This window comes from Lithobates pipiens, unplaced genomic scaffold, assembly GCF_037356315.1.
Source record: "Lithobates pipiens isolate NorthernLeopardFrog02 unplaced genomic scaffold, aLitPip1_a1.2 Scaffold_8, whole genome shotgun sequence".
In the NCBI taxonomy this organism is placed as follows: Eukaryota; Metazoa; Chordata; class Amphibia; order Anura; family Ranidae; genus Lithobates; species Lithobates pipiens.
Window position 1 is genome coordinate 657,187,587 of NW_027507903.1, and position 13,240 is coordinate 657,200,826.

Sequence of the window (13,240 nt, forward strand, 5' to 3'; positions counted from 1 at the left end):
CCGGACCAGAGTCTTGTAGAGCGGTGAGAATTATTGTTTTATCTCTGGAGTTGATCCCCTTTTTAATGACAATATTCTGTTTGCTTTGTTAGCAGCAGCTTGGCAATGCATGCCATTACTGAGCCTATCATCTACTAGGACCCCCAGGTCCTTTTCCATCCTAGATTCCCCCCAGAGGTTCTCCCTCCAGTGTATAGATTGCATTCAGAGTTTTGCCCCCCAAATGCATTATTTAACATTTTTCTACATTAAACTTCATTTGCCATGTAGTTGCCCACCCCATTAATTTATTCAGATTTTTTTGTGCAAGGTTTCCACATCCTGCTGAGAAATTATTGCCCTGCTTAGCTTAGTATCGCCCACAAATACAGAGATTGAACTGTTTGCCCCATCCTCCAGGTCATTTATGAACAAATTAAATAGGATTGGTCCCAGCACAGAACCCTGGGGGGCCCCACTACCCACCCCTGATCATTCTGAGTACTCCCCATTTATCACCACCCTCTGAGCCCTTGTAGCCAGTTTTCAATCCATGAACTCATCCTTTGGTTCAGACCTTATTTTGAACAGTAAACGTTTATGAGGAACTGTGTCAAATGCTTTTGCAAAATCCAGATACACCACATCTACGGGCCTTCCTTTATCTAGATGGCAACTCACCTTCTCATAGAAGGTTAGGTCTGGCAAGAACGATTCTTCATGAATCCATGCTAATTACTGCTAATTAGGGATGAGCCGAACACCCCCGGTTCGGTTCGCACCAGAACTTTCGAACGGACCGAAAATTTGTGTGAACTTTAGAACCCCATTGAAGTCTATGGGACTCGAATGTTCGAAATAAAAAGTGCTAATTTTAATGGCTAATATGCAAGATATTGTGTTAAAAAGGGTTTGGGGACCTGGCTCCTGCCCCAGGGGACATGGGTCAATGCCTAAAATGTTTTTAAAAACTGCAGTTTTTTCAGGAGCACTGATTTTAATGACGATTAAAGTAAAAAAAAAAGTGAAATATTCCTTTAAATATCATGCCTGGGGGGTGTCTATAGTATGCCTGTGAAGTGCCACGTGTTTCCCGTGTTTAGAACAGTCCCTGCACAAAATGACATTTAACAGAAAAAAAGTCATTTAAAACTGCTTGCGGTTTTAATGTAATATCTGGTTATAACCGGCAATATGGATGAAAATTATTGAGAAAAATGGCATGGGTAGCCCCCCCCCCCCTGCCCATTACCAGCCCCTTTGGGTCTTGTATGGATATCAAGGGGAACCCCGTACCCATATTAAAAAAAGGAAAGACGTGGGGCCCCCAGGCCCTATATACTCAGAACAGCAGTATACAGGCGGTGCAAACAAGACAGGGACTGTGTAGGTTTGTTGTGTTAAGTAGAATCTGTTTGTAATTTTGAACTGGTACATTTTTAAAGTGTAGCTCCAGTCAAAAAATCTATTTTTAAGCTTTTTGGAAAACATAGGGAAGGGTTATCACCCCTGTATAATTTTTTTTTGCCGTTCGTCTTTTTTCATCTCACTTCCTGTTGTCTCCTTCCGTTTGCAAGTAGGAGACGTTTGTAAGTTGGATGCTTGAAAGTAGGGGCCTGCCCTATATACTCTGCAGAAATGGCAGAACAAGGTGTTGGTGTTGCAACAACATTGTAAGCCCTCAAAGTGACTCTTGGTGGGCACTGGAGCGGCCTGTGGATGATTATATCAAGAATTGTAATTACATGCCATTGTTGAACAGTGGTAGAAAAATTGGTCCTTTGGTGGTTGTAATGGTGGTAGTGGTGCTGGTGCCACAACACTATAAGTCCTCACAGTTACTCTCGGTGGGCACAGGAACGGGCCCTGCTGTGAAATATTATATCAAGAATTGTAATTACATGCCCCTGTTAAACAGGTGTAGAAAAATTGAGCCTTAGGCACTGCTTGATGGTGCCACAACACTGCAACCTCTCCCAGATACTCTAGTTGGAGTGCAGGAATGAGCCCTGCTGCAAAGCATTGCATCAAAAATTGTAATTACATGCCCCTGTTAAACAGGGGCTGAAAAATTGGGCCTATACACTGCAACCTCTCCCATATACTCTAGTTGGAGTGCAGGAATTAGCCCTGCTGCAAAGCATTGCATCAAAAATTGTAATTGCACGCCCCTGTTAAACAGAGGCTGAAAAATTGGGCTGGTGGCATCACCCAGAACCAAAAATGTTCTTCCAAGATATCAGCGGAGGAGGAAGAGGATAGACAGTCAACATAACAGGATAGTCACTCAGCATTAGGTTAGGCAGTCTTGAAGGGATGTGATATTTAAAAAAAAATTATTCGGTTACATCAGCTTCAGGTTCTTGGTAGCTTGTGGTGATCCAAGACTGATTAATCTTTAAGAAAGTCAGTCGATCACAGATGGACAGGCGGTGGACAGGCGCACCCTGTGATCGGTAACAAAGCCACCAGCAGCACTGAAGGTGCGTTCCGAAAGAACGCTGGATGCAGGACAGGCCAGTAGCTCAATTGCATACTGTGCAAGCTCTGGCCAGTGATCCATCCTCAAGACCCAGTAAGCCAGAGGATTTTTGGTGGGAAAGATGTCCAAGTCTGACCTTGCCCCTAGGTATTCCTGCACCATGTAAATCAGACGCTGGCGATGGTTGCTAGAACTGATCATAACTTGGGGCTGCGGACTAAAAAATTGTCTGAACGCATCGGTCAGACGGCCACCTTCTCCACCGCTCCTTCTGACCGATGCCTCAGCAACACGTTGTCCAGGACCAGGAGTTTGTAACCTCCCAGTCTCTGGGAACGCGTTGCACAGACCTTTCTGCAAGGCCTCCCGGAGATGTCTCATCCTCTGCTCCCTCTGCGAAGGCAAGATAAGGTCCACAACCTTACCCTTGTACCGTGGATCAAGGAGAGTGGCCAGCCAGTAATGGTCCCTCTCCTTGATCCGAAGAATACAAGGACCCTTCCGCAGGCTTTGCAGGATCAGGGAGGCCATGCAGTGTGGGTAAGCTGAGGCATTCGGTCCGGAGTCCTCTGGGTCACTTAGGACAACATGATCCGCAGCTACCTCCTCCCAGCCACGTACAAGTCCACGGGTTTCTTGGGACTGTAAATCATCCCTACAAGACTGCTGATGCTGAGTGCCAGGCTCTACCTCCATGCTGACACAATCATTCTCCTCCTCCTCCTCTTCCTGTGCGATGGGTGGGACAGCAGGAACACTGTCTGGATAAAGGGGGCCTTGAGAGGCAAGGAAGTCCTCCTCTTCCTGCCTCTGTTCTGCCTCAAGTGCCCTGTCCATTATTCCATGCAGCGTATGCTCCAACAGGTGGACAAGAGGTACAGTGTCACTGATGCATGCACTGTCACTGCTCACCATCCTTGTGGCCTCCTCAAATGGTGACAGGACAGTGAATGCATCCCTGATCATGCCCCACTGGCGTGGTGAGAAAAAACCGAGCTCCCCTGACCCTGTCCTGGTGCCGTAGTCGCACAGGTACTCATTGATGGCCCTCTGCTGCGTGTGTAGCCTCTGCAGCATGGCCAATGTTGAGTTCCACCTGGTGGGCATGTCACATATAAGGCGGTTCTTGGGCAGGTTCAACTCCTTTTGGAGCTCAGCCAGCCGAGCACAGACATTAAATGATAAGCGGAAATGCACACTTTCCTGGCCAGCTTCAGGACCATGAGTCAGCGTTAATATGCACCTTACCGCTGACCGCCCTGTCCAGCGAGGCAAGGACATTGCCTTCCACATGCCGGTAGAGAGCCGGAATCGCCTTCAGTGAGAAAAAGTGGCATTTGGGGACCTGCCAATGAGGAACCGCACATTGCACAAACTCACGGAAGGGGGCCGAGTGTACCAACTGAAAAGGCAGCAGTTGAAGTGCTAGCAATTTAGCCAAGCTAGCATTCAACCGCTGGGCATGTGGATGGCTGGGAGTGAACTTCTTTCTATGGTCCAGCAGCTGGGGCAGGGAAATTTGCCTGCTACAATCGGACGGGGGTGTACTGCTAGCAGAGTGCCAGCAAGCACTTGGCTGTGACACACCTAATTCTACACCTTCATTCCTCTCAGTGCAGGTTTCAGAGAGGACTGAAGGTCTAGTGGGGTTGGAGATCCCAGCTGATGAGGAGCAAGGAGAGGTCCGCTTTGTTCTTTGGTGTGGGTCTTTGAGGTAAGCTTGCCAACCAGCTGCATGGCAGGTCAACATATGTCTGGTCAAGCATATGGTGCCCAAGCGGCTGATGTTTTGGCCAAGCGAGATACGCTTGAGAAATATGTTGCAAATAGCAGCGGTGCGATCAGATGCACTCGTCTCAAAAAAGGCCCACACCAAAGAACTTTTAGAATAACGCGCAGAGGCTGCGCCCTGCACAGGCGGAGCTCTGCGGTGTGATTGAGTCGGTGTGCTGCCCCTAAGCTGGCCCCCGGAGGGCATCCTGCCTCGTTGGAGATGTGCCTCCTCCTCCTCCTCTCTCCTACCAGGCAGTCAGGGCCCTCATCATCCCCTACCTCTTCATCACTGGAGCAAACCTGGCAGTATGCTGCAGCTTGTGGAACATGACTGCCAGATTGCTGTCCTTCTTGAGCATCCCCCTCTCTCTGGCTAACGCTACTGCCTTCCTCTAGCTGAGTATCATCATCAGAGCCTACAAAGCACTGGGCATCCTCCTGGAGCATGTACCCAACACTGTGCTCAAAGAGTTCAGGGGACTCCTCAGGAGGAAGTGGTGGGTCTAGGGAAGGAGTCAATGATGATGACATTGAGACGAGGGAAGACGATGCGTTGGCAGTTGCTTTGCTAGTACCCTGAGCCTGGGTGAGAGAGGATGAGGAGGATGAAGAGGGCTTGGTCATCCACTCTACCAAGTCTTCTGCATGATGTGGCTCAACACGTCTAGCTGCCGAAAATAAGGACAAGCGTGTCCCATGGCCACGTGCTGATGACGTTGCACCGCGTCCACGACCAGCACTGTTGTCTCTAGACACAGAGCCTGCTTGCCCTCTTTTATCGGCTCGTGCCTGTCTGCTTCTCCTTGCTGGCCTTCCAGACATGGTAATGGCCTGAAGGGAGATAGGAAAACCAGCAATTGGGTAGTGTATATTGTGCTGGAGGCACACAACACCCACTAACTCCTGCAGATGCCTTTATTATAGAACACCAGCAATAAAGGGTAGATACAGGTGTATATTGTGCTGTGCTGGAGGCACACAACGCCCACTAACTCCTGCAGATGCCTTTATTATAGAACAACAGGAATTAAAGGGGAGATACCGGTGTATACTGTGCTGTGCTGGAGGCACACAACACCCACTAACTCCTGCAGATGCCTTTTTTATAGAACAACAGGAATTAAAGGGTAGATACAGGTGTATATTGGGCTGTGCTGGAGGCACACAACACCCAATAACTCCTGCAGATGCCTTTATTATAGAACAACAGGAATTAAAGGGGAGATACCGGTATATACTGTACTGTGCTGGAGGCACACAACACACACTAACTCCTGCAGATGACTTTATTATAGAACACCAGCAATAAAGGGTAGATACAGGTGAATATTGTGCTGTGCTGGAGGCACACAACACCCACTAACTCCTGCAGATGCATTTATTATAGAACAACAGGAATTAAAGGGGAGATACCAGTGTATACTGTGCTGTGCTGGAGGCACACAACACACACTAACTCCTGCAGATGCCTTTATTATAGAACCACAGGAATTAAAGGGTAGATACTGGTGTATACTGTGCTCTGCTGGAGGCACACAACACCAACTAACTCCTGCAGATGGCTCAATTAGAGAAGAGCAATATAGGTAGATACAGGTGTATACTGCGCTCAGGTCACACAGACATACACCCAAAAACTCCTGCAGATGGCTGATAGCTCAATTACAGAAGAGCAATAATGCAAAATAGGTAGATACAGGTGTATACTGCACTGAAGGTACACAGACAACACCCACTAACTCCTGCAGACGCCGAAACACTACACAAGGCCGCTGCGCTGGCAGCCTTATATAGTGTGGGTCGTGTACTATACAGCCTGAGCTATTATTGGCCACAGGGCTCTCCTCGCTGCCGGCGCTGTGATTGGCCAAGCATGCGGGGTCACAGTGCATGCTTGGCCAATCATGAGCCAGCAATGCACTGCGATGGGGCAGTGCATTGTGGGCCGTGAGCGACACACGAATTTGGCGCGAACGGCACACCGAGTTCTGGCTTCGCCGAACATGCGTTCCACTCGAACACCAAGCTCAACCCTACTGCTAATGATACCGCTCTCATTACTAAAATCTTGTATATAGTCCCTTATCATCCCCTCCAAGAGTTTACATACTATTGATGTTAGGCTAACTGGTCTGTAATTTCCAGGGATGTATTTTGGGCCCTTTTTAAATATTGGTGCTACATTGGCTTTTCTCCAATCAGCTGGTACCATTCCAGTCAGTAGACTGTCAGTAAAAATGAGGAACAATGGTCTGGCAATTACTTGACTGAGTTCCCTAAGTATCCGTGGGTGCAAGCCATCTGGTTCCGGTGATTTAATAATGTTAAGTTTCCCAAGTCTAATTTTAATCTGTCCTCTGTTAATCATGGAGGTTCTTCCTGTGATGTGTCATGAGGATAAACACTGCAGTTTTGGTTACTGAAGCCCCCCCCCCCCCCCCGATTCCCTTGTGAAGACTGAAGAGAAGAATAAATTCAATACCTTCGCCATCTCACCTTCCTTTATAACCAGATGTCCTTCCTCATTCTTTATGGGGTCAATACGGTCTGTCCTCCCTTTTTTACTGTTTCCTGAAGAGCACGCGCTATGTGTTTTTGAAATTTAATGTTACACCTGAACTACAGTTTGGTTTGGGTATAATTATTCCAAAGTTTGACCTCAGCATCAGTCTGACTGGACTATAGGGTGTTCGCCTGGCCATAGGGGGCGCTGTCTCTTCTGGCAGGCATGGAAACACAGTCTGGTTGGGTGCTTTAAGGTTACTTTCTCTCTGAGCCAGCCCAGTGGGAGTGTGCTTTCTGGAAGAGGGTACTTAAGATGTGGGTGTTACATGGTTTGGGGTTCCAGTCCAGAAGTATGTTCTGACTCCATGGTCCTGGTCCTCCTGACCAGCCCCCAGGAAGGCTATGGTCTGGGGTGCGGATCCACCCGACTTAATGTCTTGGGGCTGGCTAGCCCGAGGCAAGGAAACTAAGGAAAGGATTCGGAGGTGGTTTGGTGCCGTCTCAGGTTGTGGAGAGGCCAAGCAACTTCATAGTTATCCAGGGGAGGACTCTTCAGAATAAGGCCACGCAAGGGTTAGTTTATTAGCAAGAGCCTGGTAAAGCTGAAGGACCTAAGTGAATCCTATCTCCTGCGGTATCGCCAGACCGGCTGCAAGATACTGGTACCACACAAATGTTTTACAACAAAGTCTGTGGCAGAGACTTGTTGCTGATTTAAGCACCTTGTTGATTGCTAGGCCTTGTGAGAGACGGACTATCCATCTTGAGTGAACATCCAGTTGTGAATGGCTATTCTCTGGATTTATTCAAAGTAAGAAAGTTCTTTATTACTGTCTTTGACACTAAGAGTACCTGGACTTATCTCCTAACCCTCTGATCCTATACTGAGAGACTGTTGTTAACTACGTTTTTGCAAATAAAAATCCCTTTAAGCGGATCTGTCGTCAGTCTCTATAGTTCTTGGGCCATCTACCACGGGAAACCCCTAGACGCAAATCGAGGTGAAGAAGGTAACGGCAAGCCCATTAAAACCAGCCGCTCCTTTGGGGGTAAGTGCTACACATACATAAAGAATTTCTTGGGATTTTTTTTGCTCTCCTCTGCTATGTGTCTTTCATGTTCTATGTGTTGCCCATTGGAATACACTTGCTAATATCATTAGCTAAAAAGTTCTTAAAGCATTCCCACTTTTCTTCCGTGTTTTTTGTTTCTAGGATGTCTTCCCATCTAATGTCATGAAGTGTGGAGTGCAGTTTAGTAAAGTTAACTCGCTTGGAATTGAATGTAAATGTCCTACCATTATGTTTGCATCTCCTTTGATTTACAGTGAATGTAATTACTCTGTGATTGCTGTTTCCTAAGTTATCCTTTACTTCCACCCCCACTATCAGCTCTTGGTTGTTTGTGATTAGAAGGTCGAGCAAAACCTTTTTCTTGCTTGTGTTCACAAATATCTGACACAGATCTGGCCCTGCTTCAGTCTTCCACCTTGGGACTTACTACATAATTACAATGTGCAGTCTGATCACTGGGGGAGGGGAGAGGAAATGCTCCCTCCTGCCTGCAGATGCTCCTCTCAAGCCTGAACACGTGCCTGCTGTATAGTGTGACACGTCGGGGGTTCATTAATGTAGATGTATCCAAAATTCTCACAACCTTATGATGCACCTGAACTCCATCCAGAAGTATTGAAGGGAGTTTACGCATGATACATAGACATACTAATCTGAAATCTCTCACCGTTTCTCCCTGCATAGTTCCGGTTGAATCCATGATGGTTAATATGCTGGATGGAGTTGGAGTCAGTTCCATGGAAGAGCCTCATCTCGTTGTTAGTGGAGCCATTCTTGGTGTCCATTTGATGCTTCTTTATCTGGTAGTTCAGCCAGAGGTTCCTGTTCTGGACACGCAGAATCTGGGGGGGGGGGGGGGGGGGTGGTAGATCATACAAACCTACATAAATACAAGACGTCATCTCACCTGAACAGTAGTGAGCTCAACCCATTACGATATACATTATATCACACATTACCACTTGAGACCCGCGCTACATCTATTGACGTCATGGGGTTTCGCTGGTTATATCTAAATGATGCCTGAGTCCACAGACATCATTCAGATATTGCCGTTTTCAGCCGGCGATTCCCTACACCATAAGAACGATCATAGCGGCTGTTCCACCGCTTGATCGTTCTTACAGGCGGAGGGAGGGGACGCCCCCCCCCCCCTCCCGCCGCCCTCCGGTGCTTCTACCGACTCACCGTTTTCATTGGTGAGTCGGTCACAGGATCCGCCGGCCCCAGCAAGTGATCATAGAGATTTCCGGCAGACTAGATTGTCCCCTGAGTCTCTATGATCGTTCGGAGGCCGGGCACAATGTTTTGACATCACGCCCGGCCTTGGTATTCAAATTAACGGCGCCGATCTGGCTAGGAAGCCATGATCGTTTTTTTTATTTTATTTTTTTATTCTTCCCAGCCTAGAGGTGAGATATGGGGTCTTATTGATCCCATATCTCACTGTAAATAGGTCCGATCGTGCCATATTCCTATTACAAGGGATGTTTACATTCCTTGTAATAGGAATAAAAGTCATACATTTTTTTTTATTTTTTTTTTAAGTGTACAACTAAAAAAATAAAAATAAAATTAACAATAAAAAAAAAAAATTTTTTTAAAGTGCACCTGTCCCCGTGAGCTCGCACACAGAAGCGAACGCATACGTAAGTCCCGCCCACATATGAAAACGGTGTTCAAACCACACATGTGAGGTATCGCCGCGAACGTTAGAGCGAGAGCAATAATTCTAGCCCTAGACCTCCTCTGTAACCCAAAATATGTAACCAGTAAAAAAATTTAAAGCGTCGCCTATGGGGATTTTTAAATACCAAGTTTGGCGCCATTCCACGAGCGCGTGCAATTTTGAAGCGTGACATGTTGGGTATCTATTTACTCGGCGTATCCTCCTATTTCACATTATGCAAAAAAATTGGGCTAACTTTACTGTTTTTTTTTTTTAAGCATGAAACTGTTTTTTTTCTGGAAAAAAATGCGTTCGAAAAATTGCTGCGCAAATACCGTGCGAGATAAAAAGTTGCAATGATCGCCATTGTATTCTCTAGGGTCTTTGCTAAAAAAACATATATAATGTTTGGGGGTTCTATGTAATTTTCTAGCAAAAAAATTAGGAATTTTACATGTAGGAGAGAAATGTCAGAATTGGCCTGGGTGCGAAGTCGTTAAAGGGACGGTCCACCTAAGAATCATATTTTGGAGAAGCCTTTTGGTACCAGTTGTACTTTAGTTAGCTAAGTTCGATCCTGACTTTTTCTAAGTCTAAAATATGCCACCAGACTTCTCTGACATTCTTTTACAGCTCTGCTCCTGTCATCCTGACAGATTTTGGTATTCTTGCCCCACTTTGTGTGGTCCCACCTCATGGTGTTTTTCACGCCCACCTATTTGTGTTCCAGCTTCTCCTGTTGCATTCTCCATGATAGAAAATGCCCAGTAATCATAGTGGAAACCTGCGATAATAGGAAGAGCAGGTGTACTGACCTGGCAACTCAATGCACTGACCTGGAAAAGCAGCGCAAGGATGGTGGAACCCTTCATAATGGGCACAACAGGTGTATAGACCTGGGAACTCAACACAGGGATGGTAGAACCCCTCATATTGGGCACAACAGATGTACAGACCCAGAAATTCAGCACAGGGATGTTTGGAAATGCTCATAATGGGTACAGACCCGAGAACTCTGCACAGGGGTGGTGAGAACCCCTCATAATGGGCACAGCAGGTGTACATACCCAGGAACTCAGCACAGGGATGGTGGGCACCCCTCATAATGAGTACAGCAGGTGTACAGACCCAGGAACTCAGCACAGGGATGGTGGGAACTCATCATAATGGGCACAGCAGGTGTACAGACCGGGAACTCAGCACAGGGTTGGTGGGAACTCATCATAATGGGCACAGCAGGTGTACAGACCGGGAACTCAGCACCGGGATGGTGTTAACCCTTCATAATGGGCACAGCGGGTGTACGGACCGGGAACTCAGCACCGGGATGGTGTTAACCCTTCATAATGGGCACAGCAGGTGTACAGACCCGGGAACTCAGCACAGGGATGATCTTAACTAGTGATGGACGAACTTCCGACGGGACGTTTCGCGAACGCGAAACGCGAACGGACACAAACGTTCGCGAAAACGACCGTTCGCCGCGGGCTCCATTGACTTCAATGGGAGGCGAATTTCGCAAACCTTTAGGTCGAATTTGCGGCCACGGGGTAATTATTAGGGGGTAGCACGTAGTCCCACCACCTGGACAATAGCATAATACATGTATGAGGTGAATTTGGGATCGATAACTACAAGCATTTTTTTTTTATTTGGGAAATTGTTCTGACAATTCAGGACTATGGAGCTAATGAAGGCAATGGAGGAGAGGGAAGGTCAGGGACCAGGGTAGGCAAACAAGAGGGTGCAGGAGATACAGAGCACTGACAGCAGCACCGTAATACAGAGCACTGACATCAGCACCGTGACATACAGCGCTGACAGCAGCTCCGTGACATACAGCGCTGACAGCAGCTCCGTGACATACAGCGCTGACAGCAGCTCCGTGACATACAGCGCTGACAGCAGCTCCGTGACATACAGCGCTGACAGCAGCTCCGTGACATACAGCGCTGACAGCAGCACCGTGACATACAGCGCTGACAGCAGCTCCGTGACATACAGCGCTGACAGCAGCTCCGTGACATACAGCGCTGACAGCAGCTCCGTGACATACAGCACTGACAGCAGCTCCGTGACATACAGCGCTGACAGCAGCTCCGTGACATACAGCGCTGACAGCAGCACCGTGACATACAGCGCTGACAGCAGCTCCGTGACATACAGCGCTGACAGCAGCTCCGTGACATACAGCGCTGACAGCAGCTCCGTGACATACAGCGCTGACAGCAGCTCCGTGACATACAGCGCTGACAGCAGCTCCGTGACATACAGCGCTGACAGCAGCTCCGTGACATACAGCGCTGACAGCAGCTCCGTGACATACAGCGCTGACAGCAGCTCCGTGACATACAGCGCTGACAGCAGCTCCGTGACATACAGCGCTGACAGCAGCTCCGTGACATACAGCGCTGACAGCAGCACCGTAAGCAGCCCCAGGAGGAAGTCAGCACAGCACAGGGATGGTGTGATCCCCTCATAATAAGAACCCCCAGGAGGAAGTCAGCACAGCACAGGGATGGTGGGAGCCCCTCATAATAAGAACACCCAGGAGGAAGTCAGCACAGCACAGGGATGGTGGGAACCCCTCATAATAAGCAGCCCCAGTAGAAATATGACACCGCTCAACCTCTTCAAAGAGGAGGGTAGGGGCATATAGTACGGTGTGCTTTTTTGGGTCAGGGAAGTGAGCCAAATGAATTAAGAAGGTCTGTGTGCTTGATTCCAAAAATTGTTTATAGACATATACATGGTCTACTGATCACATGTGTTGAATTCCTCCGAGATCCATGCCTCATTCATTTTTAGAAATGTGAGGTAGTTAACACTGTGGTGAGCTAGGCGAGTACGCTTATCGGTCACAATCCCCCCTGCTGCGCTGAACGTCCTTTCGGACAGGACACTGGATGAGGGGCAAGCCAACAGTTCGATTGCAAATTGGGCAAGCTCTGGCCAGAGGTCAAGCCTGCCCACCCAGTAGTCTAGGGGTTCATCACTCCTCAGAGCGTCCACATCGGCCGTTAACCCAATGTAGTCGGACACCTGACGGTCTAGGCGTTCCCTGATGCTGGATCCGGATGACACCTGTCGATGGGTCGGCTGAAAGAATGACCTCATATCCGAAGTCACCAACACATCTTCAAACCGGCCTCTTCTTGCAGGCGCTGTTGGATTGGTACCCGCAAATCCTTCTCTGGGAGTGGGAATTGCTCCTCTGCCAGCGCACGCAAAAGCAGAATGCAGCATTTCTCGAAGCAAGGCCTGGAAGTGCTGCATTCTGACAGCCCTCTGCGACGGCGGTAACATTTCCGCCATTTTGTGTTTGTACCGGGGGTCTAAGTACGTTGCCACCCAGTACTGGTCCTTGACCCTCATGCTTTTTATACGGGGGTCCCTATTAAAACACTGGAGCATGAAGGCCCCCATTTGCACTAAAGTGGAAGCGGTGTGGTGGCCTGGCTCCTGCTCATCATCCAGGATAATGTCGTCCTCTTCATTCTCCTCTCCCCATCCTCGCACAACAGGGATCCCAGAAAGGTTTAAAGCATGCTCTTCTTGCTCCTGCTCATCCGCCCCGGCACCATCCTCCTCTGACTCCTCATCAGACTCCTGTTGTTGACTTGTCTCAGATAGAGTAGCCCCCCCTGGGAATTCATCCAGCATTGCGACTTCCTCATCTTCCCGCTCCTGCTCCTCCACAGCCTGATCAATGACACGACGCAATGCACGCTCCAGAAAGAAGGCATAAGGTACCATGTC

At 48.2% G+C, this 13,240-nt stretch overlaps 1 protein-coding gene across 1 annotated transcript in view; it reads right to left on the reverse strand.

The window, feature by feature from the left end:
* LOC143961756 (protein mono-ADP-ribosyltransferase PARP14-like) overlaps positions 1-13,240 on the reverse strand; it is a 109,683-nt gene that overhangs the window by 11,166 nt on the left and 85,277 nt on the right. The window contains exon 16 of the mRNA XM_077471098.1: positions 8,480-8,654. Coding sequence (XP_077327224.1) covers positions 8,480-8,654 — 175 coding nt within the window. The remainder of the gene's footprint in view (positions 1-8,479; positions 8,655-13,240) is intronic.